We start from the raw sequence: 20,488 nt of genomic DNA, 5'->3' as shown, positions 1-20,488 counted from the left end.
GCGACGCCCGCGCGCCTTGTGGCCGCCCCAGCCTTGTCTTTCCGATCTTCTCTTGCACTTGAGACGGTTTCCTACTAAGCCGTGTGTCTCCATGGGCAGGCGCGGCTAGTGCTTGTGAATCCGGCAGCCACGCTTCGTGTGCCTGAGTAGGCTCCGGAAACGGCCCGTTTCGGGCCTCGTGTGATGAAACGGCCCCTGCCTTTAAGCATTAACTCGCACAACTTAGTATTGTTCTCTTGGTGTAATGAAATGTTCAGCTCTGGGGGTCCTCAGATCTCCGGCCTTGACTCCACCTTGGTGTTCTGTAACCGTTAACAGGTTTTGAGTCTTACTGTCCCGGTGGGACATCGTAGTCTTTACTGTTACCGAAAACTTCAGTACGAAATTAGTGGTTTTCTCCTCCCTCCACGCCTCTGTACAATTTGAGTACAAAAGTGTTTGCACTCTTAGATGCGTCCTAACGAGCAAATTTCTTTGCCCCTTTCCCAATTTTACCAAACTGATGACACGTTTGGGGGAAGAGATGGGCACTTTTCCCTCTTACGGTTCCATCTACCCCTTGGAGAAAAGTCTGGAGTTAGTGATGAGGTTCAAAGTAATAGTAGTCATCTGTTAACTGAATTCTGATTGTGCTAAGTCGGTGAGTCCCAGTCTTATGTACACCGTAGTATCACGTGGATCTTTTAAGAGTTAAAAAGCCCAGGCCAATTAAATTGTAATATTTAGGCGTGGGACATTGGGATGTGTGGTTTTTGACGGTCCCCAAGTATTTCTCACGTGTGGGCTACTTTGAGTGCTGTGGTAAATATGTGGCAGGTGTTGTTTTGTCTTCTCGAGAATTCTATGAGGCGGGTCCTAGCGTTGCCTTAGGAAACTCCGGCTGGGAGAGATTCAGTAACTTCTCTGGGGAGGCGGGCAGATTCGAATGCGGACATAATGGCTCCTAACTTTTTTGTTCTTCTCACCGGAGCCCCCAAGAAATGACCCTTCTTTGCTTTCACTGAATCCACCGTCTTAACGATGGGAACGAAAGGAGGTGATGTGCTGTCGTAGGGATTCCTCGTCCTCCAGGAGATTTGGCTGCCAGAAGCGCAGGAGACCCTTCCCACTGGAACGCACGTGGGTTACTTAAAGTCAGGTGGTCAGGTACTTCCTAGATGCTTCCTCTTAAAAGCTAATGCACACCGGAAGTTACACTGGGCTGGAAGTCTGACTCCACATCTTACTGAGCTTTTCACTTACCTTCCTGAGTCTGGTTTGCTGCGTCTATAAAATGGGGGCAGGGCTTGTCCTGTCTGCTTCATAAAAGCTGTGTATGTAAAGAAAGCCATCTACATAATAGCCTATAAACAGAACCTGCTTGTAATTGCGATTGACAGAGATTGATTTTTGCATTGAAAATGCACATTTTGATGGCGAGGGTGGGGTGGGGATGTAGGAGGAAAGTCAGAAGGAGACCATCCTCAGAGAGGGAACCCATCATTACATAGAAGCACGCGCCTGAGGGGCTAGGAGCCCCGACTGAGAGGAGAGGCAGAGGTAGTTAGGGGGCCGGAGAGCAAGACAGCCTTTGCCTGTTACGTTTTTTTCTTTGACATCGGGGAGGTCACTTCCAGTTTGCTTGTGGAACACCTTCCGCTCCTTGTGGAACACCTTCCGCTCCTTCTTGCCTTCCCAGGACAGTCAAGTTCAGTTCCTGCCTCTGAGCCTAAAGAGAGAGATGAAAAGAGACTGTAAGCACAGGTGACAGCTTCCCCTCAGCTGGACCTTTCTCTTTAGTGAGAGGAACTTTGAGGCAGGATCCCAATGGGATACCTCCTGTCCTTTTTTTAAGACCTGACAATCTTAGGGCACCCAGCTCTGCTGCGACACTTCAGAGCCTTCATTCGAGCCCTTTGACATGAATGAACACCCAAGGTTGCCATCACTTTTCCGTGTTCTGCTGAATTGATGGATGAAATTAATCTAGACCAAGAGTATTTCTGTTTCTGCCCAGGAGTTCCATTTTTCACACGTGAAGGAGAAGTGGGACTCTAGGCTTTTTTAGAAGAAAGCTAAGCCCTTCCAACAGGAATGTTCACTGGTGCGAACCCTATCGAAATTTTGTTCTAGAGCATTTCTAATCTCAGACTTCTAGGATTTGTGACGACCCCCATCAAATGTAGCTATTCTGCAAGTGTCCCATGATCAGTCGCTTCTTCTGCTCCGTGCCCCTTCCCACCTAGTCCCTGTGTGACCGTCATTGCTAACTACTAGTCATTTGAATTCCTGCGCCCAGTCGCATTTGTTACTTTTCAGGAAGAAAACGCTGTTTCTCCCTTAAGTTCTCTGTTCTTGTGTTCTTGACACGTGAGCATCTTGCAGCCAGTCGCCTGAGCTAGGAATTTCAGGAAAATCTTTGACTTTTTACTGATAAATCTTGGTTCCTGTCATTGCCTGCTTTTTTTTTTTTTTTTTAAACTGTTATTTCACCGCTGCCGGTAAGAAAAGGTCTGAATTTTTCATTCTCTTTATGTGTTCGTTCCAACTTTGATTTCTAGTCGCTTTACCAGATAACTCTTATCACCCTCACCTGTAAAGCCATCCAAGCGCTATATGAGGGAAGATTACTCTTCTGTTCCCCTTTATACTTGACCGTCTGCTATACTTGAGCTCCTTGAGGTCAATGACTTTTCATATTTGTATCTCTAGTACCCAGATCTAAAAACTAAAATTTCCAAGTGTAATAATAAGGTAAAGCTCTTTCATATTGCTTAGAGGCCCATAATATTTCATTTTTCCATTGTATTCGGTTGTGGGTTTTGGGTTTTGTCTGTTCTGTCTTTTTTTTTTTTTTTTTTTTTACTCCTGAAATAAAAATAGGTCAGTGGGGGACATTCCTGCAGGGAAGTTTCCATAGGTTCCTTTGGCTGGGTTGCTTGTGCTTAGGCCAAGAAGCATTGAAGGAGTGTGTGTTCCTGGGTTTTGGACATTGCTACCATTGCTGTCTAAGTGCAGTCCTTAGGACTTTTGAGGCCTAGTGAAAGTGAAACCTATCTAGTCATCTTCTGGTTATTTTTTGGTTCAGGTCTTTGTAGGATAATAAGTCGTAATATGGTGTGCATTGTTACCATATTTTTCTTCTTTTTTAACAGATAACAAGTTGCTAGAAAAGTCTGATCTTCATTCGGTGCTGGCCCATAAGCTACAAGCTGAAAAGCATGACATCCCCAACAGGCATGAGATCAGGTATTTCGGAACTGTCCCGTATCTTCAACTAAAACGTGTCTCCAGTTGTCACTGCTCATTTAGAGGCCAGTGGAGTACCGTTTCTGTGCTCCAGCTTGTGTCTGCTCCTTTCAAACGTGACCTTCTGAAGCCAAGTAACTAAAATCCTCTTTGGAAGGTATGTGCCCACCCAGAAGGATTAACAGTAGGTGCTGTGAGCTTGAGAAATTGCTCAAGGCGGGTAAGTGGGCCAGTTCCTCCTTCAGCCTCTGGGCTCACTTTTTCTGAATAATCACATCTGTAAGCATTCTTGAGCAGATTTACATAGATCTTGTTAATACTGGATTACATACTGGTGCATAAACATATAAAGTGCTTTGTATACGGTACAGGTCTGTTTGATCCTTTTCAGTTCACTGGATTTCAACGTCTTTTAATAAAGTGTGAAATTAAGCTAGCTGGTGGCANGAGCTGTCTTCCAAAACTGTGGATAGAGGTAGGGACTTTCCTTCCCAACTTGGAGAAAAACTTCTGGGAGAAAAACTTTTTTTTTTTTTTTTTTTTTTTTAGAATAGGAGAAACCTGCATTCTCCATAGAAAGGATAAGGATTATTTCATCAAACACGCATATATGTCTTCATAATGGGGAGTTTGATACGTTTATTTGAGTTATTCATGTAAACTGTATTTCTTTTTGAGGGGCATGGTCCAAAAGAAATCTAATACCCAGACTTTATCAAAAGCAGTTTACCATAGAATCATTCTGTAGTCTTACTATCTTTCTCCACATTTGTCATGTTTGTGTATTATATATGAGGGTTCGTATGGGAACATTTCCCATTATCGCTCTAAAATCCATATGCTTTTTTTGCATATCGGTTAACATTTACCAACAAAAACAAATTGGTAGTAATTTAGCGATTTTCTTAAAAACTAGGCGTGTGGAGGCGTGGCTGAAGTTATTTATCTCTGTAGCTAAATCTGCTATAGAACCATCCGCCATCCATGTGTCCTCATCTCCCGAGATGGTCTCCTGGCAGACCAGAGTGGACAAGAGGAACAGAGTGCCCAGCCCAGCTCTGTCCTTGCTTAATAATAAACTCAAGAGATGCTGCCTGACTATGGCCTGGGGAGGAGGGGGCCTACTGTAGCAATTAAAATAGTTGCAATGTGGGGCACCTGGGTGGCTCAAGTCGGTTAAGCGTCCAACTTCGGCTCAGGTCATGATCTCGCGGTTCATGGGTTCGAGCCCCGTGTCGGGCTCTGTGCTGACAGCCAGCTCAGAGCCTGGAGCCTGTTTCGGATTCTGTGTCTCCCTCTCTCTCTCTGACCCTCCCCTGCTCATGCTGTCTCTCTCTGTCTCAGAAATAAATAAAACATTAAAAAACTTTTTTTAAAAAAATAGCTGCAGTGTTCTGGTCAATTTTAGGTGTAGAAAATACCATTTTACCTTTTTCATCTAAATTCCATCAACTGAAAACTTGTAATATTTTGCTTCTATCAGGTTAGATTCTTGGTGACTATATTTCTTTATCCTTTATTAGTCATCCAAGCTCATTTGTTTGGGAAGGTACAATAAATAATAATTTTTTGGCTTACTATATTTGTAATGGTAATCTAATTGGGGGTCCTTTCTTTCCTACAGGCTGGAGCCCCTAATCAGGCCTCTCCTCCTGACTGCCTTGTTTCTATTAATGGTGTTCGTATTTTCCACAAGTCATCTCTGATTCCTTTTTCCCTCAATATCTTGCCCCGCCTCTTTGGTAGTCACCCACACAGGCATGCTCATTCTTCACTCACAGCCTCTTACGAATCTGTCCCTTTGTCCAGTGGGGAGACCAACTCAGGGTGGTTTCATAAGGGTATTTACAGAAGATGAGCCTGGTCATTTCCTCCTGCCTTCTGTCTCTTCTTAAATTCTGCCTGGCTTGTCCCAGTTATTAGTAAAATTAGCCTTTGCTTAAAAAGCTTTATCTGGGTCAATTATATGAGTCCCTTCTGAAGTGTTTTAATCCCGAATAGGTTAACGTTAAACTTCTTAGCCCAGAAATCATTCATTCCGGTCTTTTTTTCTGTGTGTGCTTCCTGGACCGCAGCATCGGGCAAGTGTGAGAAATGCAGGCTCTTGGGCCCCCCACCGGACCTCCTGTTTCAGAAACTGGGGGTGCAGGGGTGGGGGTGGTAAGGCCCCTTATCTATAATTGGGTGATCCTGAGAACCACTCCTTTAGAGCATGGTTGCTCAGGAGTCCTTGTCAACTAGCTGCATCACCCTATGGGTGCAATGAGTGGCCTGATGCTATCGCCCTAGAAAAAGGGACTAGTGTTACATTTGCATGTTGCACATTGCTTTGCATTAAAATAAGAGGATTTGGTAAAAATAATTTCTAGGCCTTCTGCCTCATTTAGGATGGTTTCTTATAAAGTGGTCCCCTTTCTAATCCCTTAGCTTCTACTTCACCAGCTAATATTGGGGAAGTATTAAGTTGCCTCAAAGAATGAGGTATTAGGATGTGCTTAGAACATGTGATAGAAGTAGCTTTAGACATCAAAGGCGAAGTTAGGAGGGAGTATTGTGCTGCTCCCCATTCCCTCTAGGTTTATTACAGGGCAGATGGAGGAGGCTCTTCTCCCCCTCCCTACAGGGGCTGCTGTCCTACTTTTCCAGCGTCTTCCTCTTCTCCATCTTGTGCTCTTCCTGGACAATGGTTTAAACGTCTGACTGTCATCTGATGGTTCTCATCTGTAGCTGTAACGGAGACCCCAGTCCTGATCTGAAGACATGCAGTTCAGTCACTTGCTGTTTCTGAGAGGGGATGCAAACCCCCTGTGAAGTCTCCAAAACCACATCAACCCTGAGAGAATCTGAACTCCGTTCTGTGGTTTCAGATAATAATCTGTTTGCTGACAGCTTCTACTTGCTTGCTTCTGGCTCGGACCTCTTTACCTGACGAGCAGACTCTGACACCCAGTTTCCACTCTGCACACCCGCTTAGGCGTCCAAACTGCCCTCTTCAGGCCTCTCCCCAAGTCTGCTCCCCCCCAGTCCTAACCGTCTCAGTAGGTGGCACCTGCGTTTCAGCAGTTGCTCCCAAAGCCTTGAAACCCTGTCTTTCTCTTTGACTCCACAGGCAAGTCCAAGGCAAATCCAAGGACTCTCTTCAAAATGGATCTAGGCTCTGACCCCATTTCACTCCTTCCGCTGCTACCACCTTGATCTGAGCTGGGCTGTGTAATAGCCTGTTAACTGGCCGCCCTGTTTCTGCCCCTGCCCTCCTGCAGTCAGCAACCGTAGCTGAGCTTCTAAAGCATAAGTTACTCCTCTGTTCCCAACACAACAGCGGCTTCCAGTCATGCCTAGTAAAAGTCATGGTCCTTAGTGGGGCCTGGGAGGCCCTGCATGATCTCCCCACCTCCTCCCTGACCATCTTCTCTACCCTCCTGTACCAGGTGGTGAGGGGGTCCGCTCACATTTTCTCCCCACTGCACCAGCTGTGCCGCTGCCCCCAGGCCTTTCCAACACTTGACGTTTCTTCAGTGCATCAGGCCCCAGTCCTCGGGGCCTTGGATAGCTTGCCCCTCACTTCTCTTCAGTTGCCTCTCCGAGAATCCTTCTTCGAGTGCCCTGCATAGAATGGGACCCCCTTTGCTGTGTTCCCTTCTTCATGCTTACTTTCTCTTCACATCTGACCACCTGACTTCACGTATTTACTTGTTCATCGTCTGCTCTTAACTATTTATCAATTGCACGAGGGGGCGCCTGGGGGGCTCAGTTGGTTAAGCATCCAACTCCAGCTCGGGTCATGATCTCACAGTTCGTGGATTTGAGCCCCGCATCAAGCTCTGTACTGACAGCTCAGAGCCTGGAGCCTGCTTCGGATTCTGTGTCTCCCTCTCTCTCTGCCCCTCCCCTGCTCACAGTCTTTTCTTTTTCTCTCTCTCTCAAAAATTTTTTTTCAGTTGTGTGAGAGCAAAGCTTTGTGTTCATGTCCTCCTCCCCAGCTCTGAGGTCAGTGCCTGGCATGAGTGCACCTTGTCTCCTCCACTTTCCTAAACTTCATCTGGAACCCATGCCTTGTTCCTGACATGACCAGTGTTTGGGTTGTGGCTGGTTTATTTTACCTACCACGTGTCTCATGTTTACTACCTTCTAGAACTCCATTTGCTTGGAGAAACTGAACCACTTTACTGGTTGTGTTGTCATGTACAGGTTCAGAATTCTGAAGTTACTGTTCACTGCCTGATCAAGGAGGTTTGGGGTCTGATTTTTTTTTTCCTTCCCTCTCTTTTTTGCACATTCTCTTCATCTGCCTGGTTTGGGGATTTAGTCCCGGCCACGATGGCTCATGGAATGATAGTCAGCTACAAGAAATGGCCCAGCTGAGGATTAAACACCAAGAAGAACTGACTGAATTACACAAGAAACGTGGGGAGGTACCGATAGCCGCTCTGCATCTGTCCTCTCCTCTGTGTGGGCCCTGAGGTGGGGAAACAGGTGGGCAGGCGCACCAGAACTTGCACTAGAATTTGTGGGCTGCATGTGCCATCGGCCTGTCTCTGAGACCGCGGCATCGGGAAAGGTGAGGTCTTCCCCTCCACCAGCAAAGGGTGACCCCTGAGATAACTGCTGGTCGTCACACTTGCAGGTGGCACGACAGGTGCAGTGGAGAAACTTTGGAGGAGAGAAGCCTAGTGCTTGTTCTACCGAAGGTCTAGCTAATACCTTCCTAAAGCATTTGACAGCGAACCCTGCAATTTCAGAAAAGTTCATTAGAAAGAATGGAAAAGTCCTGGGCTGTGTTTATCCTGGGTGGCGGTCTGATGGCAAATTATGAAAAAATACAAGTTATCAGTTCGGCCCAGTTGATCATTTTGTCAGCTGAGGTGTTTGAAAAGGTGGCTGGCAGGGGGTGGGAGGTGCAGACGGGTGTCCTCAGCCAGAACCTGTAGCACTTCTCGTCCGCCCACGGCTGCTGTGGGCCGGAGGGAGCTCACGTTGTTCCCATGAGTGTCTCCATCGGCCCTTCCGCTCCTCCCTGCCACCCAGCTCGTTTCTTCTTGGTGCCTGGGCCCAACCCCACAGGCACCTTTTCTAAAGTAACGCACTGTTGTTTGCTTTCCAGCTGACGTTCTGAAATCTCTCCCTCTTTCCCCTGCAGCTAGCTCAGTTGGTGATTGACCTGAATAACCAAATGCAACAGAAGGACAGGGAGATGCAGATGAATGAAGCAAAGTGAGTAGAGGCAACTCCTCCGGGGCTGGTCATGGGGGCACATTTGTCCTTTTACGGTTGGCCAATGGGCAGGGCTGGTGGTGATGGCTGGTGGATGGGAGCCACCCTGGGCTCAGCAAGACTGTCATTTCTTTGCATGCACAGCCTGCCTGCTCTAACGGAGACGAAGGCAAGGACGGTGCTCTCAGTCTCCCAGGTTCCCAGCACACCTCTGAGAAGTACCCTTGACCCTCGTCTATTTCCAAAGCACTCATGACTCTCCCTGCAGGCACTGCATATGACAGTTGGTGTCTTCTGTGGTGGGGATGGGGCCAGCATATGTGGGTGTGTGGCCCTTGGGAACAGGCGTGAGTTTGTGGGCAGGATTACTCTTGATCAGGGAGAAGCCTGGGATTCCCAGCCCTGGGACATTTGAGCTGGAGGGAACCCTGGCTTTCATCTGTGCCTTTTCCCCTTGCTGTGCAGACAGGGGTCTCCAGAGGCTTAGAAATGCATCTTTGCTCCATGAATGATAGAGCTGATGGAATATGTAGAATTTCTAATCTTTTCAGCCCATTAACTGCTCTATTTAGGCTTCAAAGCTTCCTCTAGGGATTCTGCTTTTGTAGTCATTCACCATGTGGATGAATTTCACATTTCACGCTAGGTGTTTCCTCTCCTAATGGGCTTTTCCTGGAAGCCACTGGGGCTGGGCTTGCGGTGGACTCTAGGGAAGAGTCCACCATGGCACCTGGAGTGCTGGCCGAGGTGATTGTTGGTGGCCTCTGCTCCCACAACTCAAGCACCTGGCCAGGGGCTGCGGCACAGGGCTCTTGCATGTACCAACCCTCCTCTGCGTGTCCTGCTTTCAGAATTGCAGAATGCTTGCAGACCATCTCTGACCTGGAGACGGAGTGCCAAGAACTGCGCAGCAAGCTTCAGGACCTCGAAAGAGCCAACCAGACCCTGAAGGATGAGTACGATGCCCTGCAGATCACGTTTACTGCCTTGGAGGAGAAACTGAGGAAAACTACTGAAGAGAACCAGGAGTTGGTCACCAGATGGATGGCCGAGAAAGCCCAGGAAGCCAATCGCCTCAATGCAGAGAATGAGAAGGATTCAAGGTAAGACATCAGTCCCGTTAGTGGTTTCCATTTTTGGTAAAGTAGAACCTAGTTCTCTGAGAAGAAAAAAACAGACTGGTAGCTCTGATGATAGGGGACGGGATGAGACAGCCAGAAAACACTAGTAAAATTAGAAATAGCGGTAGTGGATATAGAAGGGATCTGCACTACTAGAACACTTTTAAGGCTGAGCAGAGGATTACCTTCCAAAAGCGTTTTTCACCCATACATTTTTTGCCAGTTTCTTTCAGTTTTCTAGGAGAAAAGCTAATTCTTTTTTCTTTCTTTCTTTTTTTTTGTTAATGCTTATTTATTTTTGAGAGAGAGACAAGAGTGTGATCAGAAGAGGGGCAGAGAGGGAGACACAGAATCTGAAGCAGGCTCCAGGCTCCAAGCTGTCAGCGCAGAGCCCTATGCAGGCCTTGAACTCATGAACCATGAGATCATGACCTGAGCTGAAGTCAGATGCTTAGCCAGCTGAACCACCCGGGAGCCCCAGAAAAGCTAATTCTTGAACAGTATGAGGTAAACCAGAATTAGAAAAAGCTTGGAATTTCCCCCACCCCTAACTTCATAAAACTGTCCAGACCTGTACAAGGTTCTTACTGGTATACAAGAAGGCTATAGTGTAACCTCACATGAATATAGACAGGAAATTCCTAAGTCAGATTTCACTGGTACCTTTTTTTTCCTACTAGGATTTATCCCAGGAATGAAAAGATGTTACATTAGGAGACCAATTAAATCTATCACCTTGAATAGCAAACAGCATGACCAATTTAGTAGATCCTAAAAATGCCATTTGCTCAGACTCTGTTCCCAGTCCTGATAAAAATCCCTAAACTTGGAATAAAGGCTTTTAATAAAAACACCTATCTGCAACCAGTAGCGGATAGTGTGCTTAATGGGGAAGCCCTCCATCCCAGACACCAGGAGTCGGTTTTGGTGGTGGGAAATATGTGTTGACAGTTCCCACAGAGAGTTCCTCACACATCAGAACTGGACAACTGAACACAAGGCGCTAGGAGCAGGGGGTGGGGGATAGGGGGTCATGCACATCCATGACTTTTCTTAGAAAGCCTGAGAAAACCCCCTGAGAAAAACTAGCAGTAAGTGTTCAGCAGAGCTGGGAGCAGACGATTTTAAAGCCCTGGGTCAGTAGTTTAGAATTTGAAAAGGTTGTTGCAGTTAATCCAAAAAAATGAAAATAGGAAAAAGTCTTAAAAAGTAATGATTGCCAATCCTACCAAATAATACGTTCAAGTAGAGTTCAGAATCAGTATAAAAACTGAAACCATAAGGTAGAAGTAAAACGTGATTATATGCTATTTTATGAAAAATTCATGAATAACGAGGACTTCCTAAACATAAAAAAATAGGACTGTATAAAACGTTTAGATTTCTTAAATCAGAGAACACAAAGAATCAGAATCAGCGGGACACATGATCATCAAATAAATCTGATGTGGGGTTGGATACGGAACAGGCAAGCCCTCTGGCAGATGTGAAGCGCAGGGAGCTCACGAAAGCACAGGCGTGCGTGGTCAGTAAATCTGGCATGCAGGGCTGTTGGGAAGAAAAGCGCCTTCATGTTGTTCACGGAAAGCCTATTCCACCACCACCTGAAGGGCACCTGGGCATGACCTGAAAAGCATTACTACTTTTTGGGCTTCATCCTGAGCTAGTAGTATGGAGACTTGGTCACAGATGTTATTTTGTGACGCCACCTTACTTGTAGTAAAAGATAAGCAATGTAGCCCTTGAGGGAGAAATAAATAGGGGTATTTTCATACAGTAGAATTTTACAAAGTCATCTAAAAATACATGTTTTAGGAATACTTAGTGACACGGGAAAATGCATAAAATTAATGCAACTAAAAATAGGATGAGAAGTGTTTTCATACAGCATCTAAAATTTGAATGAAATCAAAAGATTAAAAGGAATTATATGGTTAATGGTGTTTAGTTCTGGGTGGTGAGAGTGTAGCTTTTGTTTTCTCTTTTTATATTTTCTAGGTATTTTCTAGCTTTTTAAAGTTTTCGTTGTACTAAGAAAAAAATGAGCTATCCTTTTTGATTCTGTCTCGTTTACTTTTTTTAAGTAATCTGTACACCGAACATGGGGCTCGAACTTACAACCCCAAGATCAAGAGTCACATGCTCTATAGACTGAGCAAGCCAGGTGTCCCTTGTGTTTACGCTTTTTTTTTTTTTTTTTTAATATTTATTTTCAAGACAGAGACAGAGTGCCAGCTGGGGAGGGACAAAGAGAGAGACAGGGTGCCAGCCGGGGAGGGGCAGAACGAGAGGGAGACACAGAACCCGAAGCAGGCTCCAGGCTCCAAGCTGTCAGCACAGAGCCCAATGCAGGGCGCAAACACACAAGGCGGGAAATCATGACCTGAGCCAAAGTCAGACGCTCAACTGACTGAGCCACCCAAGCGCCCCTCCCTTGTGTTTACTATAAGTAAAATAGCTTGGCCAATGTTGTGGAGTCCTTAGGCAGCTTGAGGGTGGTGAGCTCACCGGGGTCCCCTGGATTCATAGTGCTGCATGTTGAACACCTGCCCAGGGAGAGGCAGGCGGGATGAGGAGGTTGGTCATCACAGCCGACAGGAGAATAAGACAGACTTCCTGTTGAGATGGGACGAGAGCAAATTATGTGTCTGCTCTAGTTCCTCCCTTTGGAATGTCTTCCTAGGGATATCTGCCAGGGGCATTATCTGATTGCATAGGTGGGGCCTGGAGTTTCTTTTTATTACTTTGCTCAGACTTTACTCCTTAGAAGCTTTCCCTCCTTCCTGCCAGTCCCCAGGTTAGATGTTCTCCTTCCAGCAGCCTTTGTTTACCTGATAGCATGGCCCATTCCACGTTTTCACTTACCTGTTCACATTCCGCTGAGGTCTGTCCTCATGGTCAGGCACAGTGGCTGCCGTGTCACACGCACTCGGGGAATATGAAAGAGGGAAGTTTGGTTTTGGCTCTTCCAATGAAAGCCGGGCTGCCGGTGTTCTCTCCTCCCTGTGACCGGTCTGTCCTGCATCCCTTGCTTGGAGCAGGTGCCTTTCCAGTAGAGAAGGATCACACGCCCCACATCACCACTCTGGTTTTCTCTCAAAGGTAGCTCGCAGGTCATCTCTTCCATCTAAGAAAATAATAAACTTTATTTGTCATTTGTCCTGTTTTCATCTTCCAGGTAGAAAATTAAGAGTGTAATGCACTTTCTTAAGCTGCATTCTCATCCCTTCCCAAGATTCAGATATGCCACCCAGGGGACTTTTCCCGGTTTTGAGAATTAGCGCTGTGGCAGAAGCTTTACAAAGAATTCCAGCAGAGTTCTTGACTAGGGCTTGATAGCAATGCTAGAATTCTGGATTGGAGGGACCTCCACATAAAGGGTAAAAACCACAGAGGACGAACTTGCCATGGAAAATAAAATGACGCCCAGGTTAAAAGTTAGGGAGGTCTTGAATTTAGGACGTGGGGAAAGACAAGAATTGTTCTGAGAAGAGGAAATCAGACTCAACTGCTGACCACATTAAATTTTGTCTGCAGCCGAGATGTCTGTGTCCAGTCCTGGTCAGTTGAAGCTGTGTTCGTTCTGACAGTTCAAGATTCTCATACCTCAGTTTCCTTATCTGTAAAATTGCTTAATTTCAAAGCATCATTAACAAGGATTAAATGAGCTAAAATCTGGAAGTAATAATACCAAGCCAGGCAGAAGTAAATTCTCAGTAAATCTTAACTGTTACCATTCATGCTGTCAGTACATGGCTGCAGAAAGCCAGCTCTTGACCACGACTAACCCCTAATAAACCTGGTGTACCTTTCTGTCCTGAGAGACCCTGGGTCATGATGGGCAGGCTTCTCCTTGCTAGACTGTTCACTGCCTTCTCTAAGAACATAATCCCTCTTCGGGGCTTTGCTCTGGAATCCTTTAGAGTAGGGTTCCTTACTGATGTCACTGGAGTGGGTTTGGGACTTCGATGTCTTTCCCCAGGGCAGTTATGTTATTTTATTTTTTAAGTAATATTTATTTGGAGAGAGAAGGAGAGAGAATCCCAAGTAGGCTCTACACTGTCAGAGCCAAGCGCAGTATGGAGCTCAAGAACCATGAGATCATTACATGAGCAGAGAAGAGTCAGACACTTAACAGACTGAGCCGCCTAGGCGCCCCTAGGGCACTGGATGTTCAGATGTGATGTTAGAGCAGGTAGTTTATTGAGAGCCAAAACCCTGTGCGGTCTTCAAGCAGATGTAACTAGTGGGCTTTGTTTAATAGGCGGCGGCAAGCCCGGCTGCAGAAGGAGCTCGCAGAGGCCGCCAAGGAACCGCTACCCGTTGAACAGTAAGTAGAGCTCTTCCCATCAAAACTGTGCTGTTAGTCATTTGATCCACTCTTTTAAAATGGGTTTGTAATGTTATTTCTGTAAAATCATGTTATGGATTGTAGAAAGAACTGAAAGATTTAAGGGAGCCGATAGAAACATCCTGGTTACCTCCCAGGAGGCCCCTCCAGTGTAGGCTCCTGGCCAGCCTCGAGTGTGAGGTCCGACTTCCTGCACCCTGAACAGATGACTGTCTACCGCTTTCCTCTGGATACTTGGATCTGTTTTCTACCCCTTCGTTGGGCCTGTCGCTGTGGATCACTGGGCTGGAGTTCTTTGTCTTGCTCTCTGTTCTTAATTGTGACTCCTGTGAGAAAGAAAGGTGTTCATACCAAGGTCCTGCTTTAGATTTAGAATATGTACATTTCTTCTGTACTCCCAGATGCGGAAAATAAATCTCCAGTGTATTTTCCTGAAACCACAAAAAATGATTGACCTAGAAATGATGCCTTACGGAAGCCATTTATGTTGCTTCCTGATTGCAGCCTGAAGAGGTGGCTGGGTGTGACATGACTTGGGTCCCGCCTGCTGCCCAAGATCTCATAGAACTGAGCTGAGCAAACCTAACCCAGGAGTGTTTGACTGTAGAGGCCCGCTCTTAGTCTCTGTGCTTCCCACGCAGTGGGGTTTCTGGAGCAGAGGACATGTCTATTTTGAAGGGTTTCGATTACCAGTTGCCACATTCTGGTATTTTCTTATGGCCCTGGGCCTTTGCACAGTCTGAGTGTCTTCACGTGTGTAGTATCTGAAAGTATTCACAGAGGGTCAGCTCACGTTTGCTGCTCTGTTGTCGCCCTTGTGTGAACACGAGCGGCTCCCCCAAACCACAACCGCTAAGGAAAGAAAGGCTGGCCTTGTTCTCTTTCTTCAGGCTTGCCTTTGTTCTCCCCGATGTCCTGGCCAAGACTGGGGTCAGTTGCATGGAATCCTAAAATCAGAAGCCAAGAAAAATACATTTACTTTGACTTGGTTTAACTTGCTTGGTAACAAGTTAAGTATATATTTATATAATCCAGATAATTAATCGCAGAAAAATCTTGTTTTCAAGTTCTAAGGAGTCCGAACATCAGGTGATAAAGTCTTGGGTTGTTAGGTTTTATTATTTTATTTCCCCAAGAAGATTGCAACTCGGGAGGCGGTCATTAAGACCAAAATAATTACTTGCCTTCCCCTGATCCAGGAAGGGGCGGGGAGGGGAACTCCAGAGGTGCTTTGTGTGCAGTGGGATCAACAACAGTGCATTTCTATGGTTTGATTATTTGGTGTGAAATGTGATGGACTGACTCCCGAGATGTCAGAAGGACCAAATGTTTGAACACAAGCACAAAATACCCAGAGTCAAAAATGAATTGTGTTTAGCTTTTGCTTTTCCGTTTATTATTGTGAAAGCAGTATTTAAACCCGATATTAATGCAGCCATTGATTTCATTGCTCTTCCAGTACTTCCTTATTCCCCTGGGTCTCCTCCCTACCCTGCCCTTTTCTTGTACTCTGTACCTGTCCCAGCTGTCCTCTGCGCCGCTCAGCCCATCTCGTGGGACTCTTGGGAGCACTCTAGTCTGGTGTGCAGGAGCCCTTCAGCTGTGAACCAGACTTCTGGAAAGACTGTCTTTTGGCACTGACATGTCATTAAGGACTTACTAAACCATTATGTCATTGCTTTGTAAGTGAGAGCTGTGTTCACAGCTCAGAGGATCAAAAGATCACTTTTTTTTTTAAATGTTTTTATTTAATTTTGAGAGAGAGCATGAGCAGGGGATGGACAGAGAGAGAGACACACACAGAATCTGAAGACAGGCTCCAGGCTCTGAGCTCGAACTCATGAACCATGAGATCATGATCTGAGCTGAAGTCAGATGCTTAACTGATTGAGCCACCCAGGCACTCCCAAAAGATCACTTTTAAAGTTATTTTCTGCAGCAGTTCTGGATTTGATTTCAACAGGTTAAATGTTTCTTTTAGCACGTTCAGAGTGAGGCCGCTCGTGGTCCTCCAGAGTCCTTGGCCATCTCCGAGTCGCATAGGCTGTGACCAGGCAATGGTGCCGACGTTCGTAGAGCAGACCTGCCTCAGAGCACCTGGTTAGCAGAGTCAAAGACTCGGCCCCTTGCCTTTCTTTCCAGGGATGATGACATTGAAGTCATTGTGGATGAAACCTCTGATCATGCCGAGGAGACCTCTCCTGTGCGAGCCATCAGCAGAGGGGCCACGTAAGTGGACGGGGTGGGCCAGGAAAGGAGAGCTCGAGCTACGGTCTGACAGCACCTTTGTGGCCATGACACGAGCAGCCTAATGCAGCCAAGGCCCCTCGCTGGAGCACCTGGCCCCCCTGTCATAGGCGTGGACAGTGCGGGCTCCTGAGTGTCCCCGTCTTCCTCAGGTCACCTCTTTTTTATTTTTAATTTTTTTTTTTTAATGTTTTGTTTATTTCTGAGAGAGAGAGAGACAGTGTGAGCAGGGGAGGGCGGAGAGAGAGGGAGACACAGAATCTGAAACAGGCACCAGGCTCTGAGCTGGCTGTCGACACAGAGCCCGATGCAGGGCTCGAACCCACAAACCATGAGATCATGACCTGATCCGAAGTGGGACGCTTAACCGACTGAGCCACCCAGCCGCCCCTCAGGTCACCTCTCAATGAGAGATAAGCTATCCCTTAGTGCTGCCACCAGCTGTGAGGAGAGGCAGAAAAGAGTGTAGTGGCTTCCTGCAGGAGGGACAGGGACATTTTGTGGGGCAGGATGATTGTTTAGATCAGACTTTTTACTTCTTACTGGGTTCCAGGGGTTTTCTCTTTGCTGGAGCAGGACTGAAAGGGTGGGGATCGGTTATTTACGGACACTGTGAGGTCAGATCGACTGTGTCGTTGTCTAAGGCCCTGTTTCCAGGACAATTAATGTGTGGGAACCTTGTTTCTTTTAAAACTTTGAAGCTGGGACCTCCCTTCTACCTTCCCACTGTTTCCTGGTGGTTTGCTCCTCTGAAGGGTTTCTCGGCTGGGGTTTGGGGACTCCATGGGAAACATACTCCCAGATGTCTATTTTTGTGGGCTGTTTTTTATTGATGAATGATTTGGGCAAAATGTTTCTAAGGTTTAAACCTATGCTCCCCTCCTCTTTAGTAAGCGACTCTCGCAGCCTGCTGGAGGCCTTCTGGATTCTATCACTAATATCTTTGGGTAGGTTAGAAAACCTTCACCTTTCCTTGTTAATGTGTGTGTGGGTGTTCATAAGTATTGTACAGGATTTATCACCATTTTTGTAATGTACACCAAAATTTCAGTGGTGCTGAGTAGACAGATGCTTTAATTTCAGCTTTTCACTTAGCTTCTTCCTTTTCTCCTCCATTTTCTTTTTCTTGCTCTCGCTGCGTGCTGACCTCTGGCCCTTCCTTTAGTCTGTCCGAGTCTCCCCTTTTGGGACATCACCCTTCTGACGCTGCCAGGTGAAAATACTACCCTCTCTTGGCCCGGCATGCGAGCGTGGCTCCTTGATAATCGTGCTGATCACTGCTTCGTGCCGATCACCGCTTTGGCTCCCCCCGCCCCCACCATGGTTGGATGTGCACGCGCACCCGGCAGCTGTGCATGCTCCTTGGAGCGCTTCAGCCTCTTGAGCGGGTGCTAGGTTGAGCTCTACCCAGCAGTCACACTCTCATCCCTCCCTCCTTTGGCATGCATTCGACTCCACTTGACCACCGTGTACACCAAGGGTGATTGCAACTAGGCATAGAAGTCATCTTACAAAAATACAAATGAGCTACCTGTGAGTGGGCAGTTACAGTATGTTGAAAATGTTTTATAGTAGTTTATTGACTGGGAAGCAATAGTTTGGGATGGCTTTTCAGTGTCGGGTTTTGGAGTCTATGAGTTGGCAAGCAAGAGAGTGCAGGTATGTGCCGGAGATCTCTCCAGGTGTCGTGTGAGGGTGCTTCTGATCGGGTGCATCGCTCTGTGCTTTGAAGAGTCTAGGAGGCAGAAGAAGCCACTGCCAAAAGTCGTCTGTGAAGCCCTTCTGGGCGTTTGGTGGACATTAAGCCCTGTGCAGTGCTAATAGTTTCCTTTATGTTACTTCTTAGGAGGCGCTCTGTCTCTTCCTTTCCAGTTCCCCAGGATAACGTGGATACTCATCCTGGTTCTAGTAAAGAAGTGAGAGTGCCAACGACCGCCATATGTGTCTTTGTAAGTAAGGTTTAACCCTAAGTAAGGTTTAACCCCACTCCCCACAAGCTTCGTATGGTAACAGAGCCTGACAGTTAAAAGATCCATTCTGTGCTGCAAGCTAAGTTTTCTACTGTTTTATTTATAGCAGTAGCAAGCTTTGGCTCTGTCTGATGGAAGGGATTGATACATTTTGCTTAGGTTCAGGGAACAGAATTTATTAAAACTTGTTCTCTGATGTAGGACTAGCTGAGAGAGAAGTGGTAACATGAGAGGTGGGAAAAGGGAGAAGTGATTAGGGTTGGTGAGAAGTGACAGTGATGTATGTAATTACCATCATCAGTAGGCTCCAGTCTAGAACAGAGATTCTAGTTGATAATCTGTTTTAGAAGGTAGTTAAGGGTAGCTGTTTGCTTCATGAACTCTGCCTATACCTCTGTGACTTCTGATCATTAGGAGGAACAAGGTTGGAAGCAGGAGACCGTCCTGGGCAGAGGCCACTTGGTGCCAGGACTGTCAGCAGGAGTTCAGAGCTGGGTGCTAGTACTAAAGAATAATCCGGTCCCCGCTGCGGTGATTGAGCAGCAATGAAACCAGCTTGGGGACATGTGGAGTACCTGTCTCAGGGCCGGCAGGTAGGGGGCTGGTGGGGACGGAAAGGCAGAGCAGAGCCCAGGTAGCTGGGCTGACTCCTGGATTGCATGGGGTGAGTTAGAGGAGCTAGCTCTCAGGGTGGAGAAAGACTCACTGTCAAAAATGGGATGGAATTTATATGGGGGAAACTTTCAGTTCCAGGCATAAGGAGGAACTCAGTTGCTTTCTACACAGAATACTGGTTGAGTGATTTAACCACCTTGTATATTGTAAAGAAAGTCCTCCTCTGGAGGAGGAGTTGAACTGGGGACCGTCAAGGCCCCTTCCCATTCCCCCCCCCACCCCTGTGATTCCCTGACAGGCCCTAGGCACCTTATGGAGGTCAGTGATGATTGGTAAAAGGTCTGATTGCACTAAATGTCACAGCCCCTTCCCTGCCCTCACCTCCCAGCAGCCCATTATTTTCTCCTATCACATTTAAGTCATGTGTTTGGGATAATGGAGCAGCTGATAGTTTGGGATGCTGTCAGTATGTGCCTCTGAGAGTAGACAATTCACAGCTGACAAACATCCGACAGAACCAGCTGTGCAGGAGATTGAAGAGTGGCAGCGGCGGGTGTGACGGTGCATGATCTCAAGTTTTCAATCTGAGACCTCCTAAGTAGAAAGGTAGCATAAAGAAGGAAAAGGAAGGGAATCAATGGAGGCTAAAAAGGTTGGTCCCCTTACAGCTTTTCAGCAGTAGGACAGAAGGGCTGAGGTGGGCGGCATCAGATCACCAAAAGTATAATAATACGGTAATAAAGTGATGTTTCTTTCCCAATCAGTTAACAGTTGTGTTTTTTATAATATTTCAAGCATCTTTTTCAGTCCCAAGCAAATGTGACCATCAGATTTTATGTTTCCAAAATGATGTTTTCAGCAAGTGATTGATGACCTGTTTTGTTTGAAGTTTATTTATTTTGAGAGAGAAGTTGGGAGGAGCAGAGAGAGAATCCCAAGTAGGCTCCATGCTCAGTACAGAGCCTGATGCTGGGCTCGATCTCACAACCCCCAAGATTATGATCTGAGCCCATATTGAGTGGATGCTTAATCGACAGCGCCATCCAGGCACCCTGGTGATCTTGTAATCTGTGTTTTCTAGTCTTCCCCCTCCCCCCTTTTAATTATAGAAATTTTCAAATCCAGAAAAAGAACTTCCAGTACCTTCATCTGTCAGGCATCTCCAGTTAGTCACATTTGCCAATCGTCTTCTCTCTTGCCCACACACTGTCACTCGGGCAGTGAAAAGCAATCACAGACATCTTAGTTCATCCAGAAATACTTCAGCGTCTATAGTCTTTTAAGACCGGTTTTAGTGAATCTCCTATTCTCTTCTCCCATCTTAGGAGAGGATACTTTTTACTCTGCTTCCCTTCCCATCCTGAACACAGAAAAGATGCCCTTTTTTCAGATTATGTGTTCTAGGTTGGATGCCAGTCTCAAAGACTTTCCGGTGAAGAATTTAAATTCTCCCAAAGTAACACCTGTTTTATTGAAAGCCTACTCAAGGTCAGGCCTGGTTCTAGGTCACAAAACCTGCAGAAGTCATTGCCTGTATATGGGCAGACTGAGGCTTCGGGAAGCTAAGAAACTTGGCAGAAGTCACCTTGCTAGTACACACTAGAGGCATGTTTCCAGAACTGAATAGAATAATAGAATCCCACTGTCACACTGATGTGTGTGGTAGCAGCAGGACTGGCATCCAGCCACTCGTGTTAGAACTCCACATTTGGATTACTCAGACGAGGAAAACCTTAAAGGCCTTT

At 46.4% G+C, this 20,488-nt stretch overlaps 1 protein-coding gene and 1 non-coding gene across 7 annotated transcripts in view; both read left to right on the top strand.

Annotated features, from left to right (window-relative positions):
* ATG16L1 (autophagy related 16 like 1) overlaps nucleotides 1-20,488 on the top strand; it is a 35,649-nt gene that overhangs the window by 187 nt on the left and 14,974 nt on the right. The window contains exons 1-10 of one of the 6 annotated variants that reach the window (XM_077757786.1): nucleotides 1-5; nucleotides 3,135-3,228; nucleotides 7,535-7,640; nucleotides 8,366-8,439; nucleotides 9,291-9,542; nucleotides 13,825-13,890; nucleotides 16,054-16,140; nucleotides 17,049-17,105; nucleotides 17,324-17,371; nucleotides 18,005-18,107. The exon at nucleotides 1-5 is cut by the window's left edge and continues 187 nt beyond it. In XM_077757786.1, the coding sequence (XP_077613912.1) occupies nucleotides 1-5; nucleotides 3,135-3,228; nucleotides 7,535-7,640; nucleotides 8,366-8,439; nucleotides 9,291-9,542; nucleotides 13,825-13,890; nucleotides 16,054-16,140; nucleotides 17,049-17,105; nucleotides 17,324-17,371; nucleotides 18,005-18,107 (892 nt within the window). Of the gene's footprint in view, nucleotides 6-3,134; nucleotides 3,229-7,534; nucleotides 7,641-8,365; nucleotides 8,440-9,290; nucleotides 9,543-13,824; nucleotides 13,891-16,053; nucleotides 16,141-17,048; nucleotides 17,106-17,323; nucleotides 17,372-18,004; nucleotides 18,108-20,488 lie in introns of those variants that run through there. The other 5 variants (XM_077757795.1, XM_077757805.1, XM_077757764.1 and 2 more) reach the window with 5 other exon arrangements.
* LOC144227483 (small Cajal body-specific RNA 6) lies at nucleotides 19,061-19,335 on the top strand. Its single transcript, XR_013333939.1, has one exon.

Source organism: Crocuta crocuta, unplaced genomic scaffold (genome assembly GCF_008692635.1).
Source record: "Crocuta crocuta isolate KB4526 unplaced genomic scaffold, BGI_CrCroc_1.0 scaffold290, whole genome shotgun sequence".
In the NCBI taxonomy this organism is placed as follows: Eukaryota; Metazoa; Chordata; class Mammalia; order Carnivora; family Hyaenidae; genus Crocuta; species Crocuta crocuta.
This window is presented reverse-complemented; position numbering and strand designations above follow the sequence as displayed.